This window comes from Temnothorax curvispinosus, unplaced genomic scaffold (genome assembly GCF_003070985.1).
Source record: "Temnothorax curvispinosus isolate PA1 unplaced genomic scaffold, ASM307098v1 QBEX01005702.1, whole genome shotgun sequence".
Taxonomy (NCBI): Eukaryota; Metazoa; Arthropoda; class Insecta; order Hymenoptera; family Formicidae; genus Temnothorax; species Temnothorax curvispinosus.
The window spans coordinates 1-1,524 of NW_020215482.1; the positions used below are offsets into that span (position 1 = coordinate 1).

Below are 1,524 nucleotides of genomic sequence, written 5' to 3' on the forward strand. Positions count from 1 at the left end.
CTGAAACTTTGAAGATTACTCCGAAAGGGCACTGCGAATCATTATATAGACTCGGGGTCTTTGCGCATCACGATCCGTTGTTGGCAGGAAGCCTAAGGGAGGGGATCGTAGGTCGAGAGAGGGAGATCGTCGACTTATCTCATAGCAGTTACGCCCAATGAATGACGTCAGGTGCGTACGTGCAGTGCGGTGGAACACGCGCGTCAATTGCTCGCGTCAATTGCTCCGAAAAGAAAAACCGAGAGAGCGACGTAACGATGATGCGCAAGGATATCACGATTGTGTTGTGCGTGCTGTTGTTCTTTGCCACGACAGGTGAGACTTCCCAAACGAAGATCCCGAGGATAAATCGAAGGAGAAACGTGCTTAAAGCAATTCGGCAAATGCCACCTGCGATCGCCATTTTGGAAACAAACCTATGACCCATTCTTGGTTGTTTACTGATGGGCGTGAAAATTTTTCAACGACTCCATATGATCCTTTAATTATTTTAATCATCTGTAGACTTATTCGAGAATATTTGGATGTCATTCGAATATCTTTTTAGAGAATATAATAATGTGATAAATAATATACGCACAATGGGGGACATGAGTATAAAAATATTTACATTTCCTGAGGAATATAATTTATCACAGATATAGTTAAAAGTAGAAACGGAATGACAACAAAGAAAATTCAGCGTTTCTCTGCAAAACTGTAGAAAAGAGATTAAAAACGTAATATAGAAATATTTTCTCTGTATTAATAATTTCTAGGTTAGGAATTGAGGTTCTTCCATCAATTACTCCAATCATAATACTCCACATATGATTAGTTTACCGCGGACTGGTAATTCTTCAGATTAATCAACGGTTCTGCTTTAATTAATTACTTTAATTAGATACCTCAGGTTGACTCGAACATACGGTTAACGCTGTTACGGTTACGTTGTTTTGGAATGCGCAGGTACTAAAGCAATACGCTGTTACCAATGCAGCTCTGACACTGATCCGGACAAGGAGGACCTTTGTGGGGCCTACACGAAATTCGACAAAGAGAGGAATGTGCCTATCGAATGTAACAGCGAGGAGTCACACATGCCTGGCACATTTTGTGTTAAATACACTGAGCAAAGCCCGCGTGGTTTCATCTGTAAGTATACCTATTAAAATAATATTTAGTATTGTGTAGTCAAAAAGAAAGAAATATTTTAGTATCGTGACTCATTTTTAGTTTCTATAACAAATGAAATATAATTGGAATTGAGGCCATTTTATTTATTGTATATTGTACACAATATACAATAAATAAAAGCGCAAATCGCAATACAGAGGCGAAGATGATTATCTTATCTTGAATAACAAGCCAAAAAATTAGATCTAATAGCCACAAATTTATTTTCGAATAGAGAGAAATCTCGTGTTAGAAAAACACAGCTTTTAATTTAATCTTCCATGAAATTATGAAATAAACGCGCTTTATGAGAAACATGACCGATCGAATGCATTAGCTGACATACGTTATATGCGCATATGTGCAGCA

The 1,524-nt window shown here is 37.8% G+C and overlaps 1 protein-coding gene across 1 annotated transcript; it reads left to right on the forward strand.

Annotated features, from left to right (window-relative positions):
• Nucleotides 1-180: 180 nt before the first annotated feature.
• On the forward strand, nucleotides 181-1,161 carry LOC112455045. Its single transcript, XM_025016735.1, has 2 exons — nucleotides 181-315; nucleotides 949-1,161. Exons 1-2 carry the CDS (start codon nucleotides 258-260, stop codon nucleotides 1,149-1,151), a joined length of 261 nt encoding a protein of 86 aa, XP_024872503.1. The 5' UTR covers nucleotides 181-257; the 3' UTR covers nucleotides 1,152-1,161.
• The last annotated feature ends 363 nt before the right edge of the window (nucleotides 1,162-1,524 follow it).

Excerpts from the sequence above, each read along its gene's own strand:
- LOC112455045 (XM_025016735.1), top strand. The coding sequence starts at position 258 with ATGATGCGCAAGGATATCACGATTGTGTTGTGCGTGCTGTTGTTCTTT. Across the intron at positions 316-948 it reads GTTGTTCTTTGCCACGACAG|GTACTAAAGCAATACGCTGT; the intron begins GTGAGACTTCCC and ends TGGAATGCGCAG.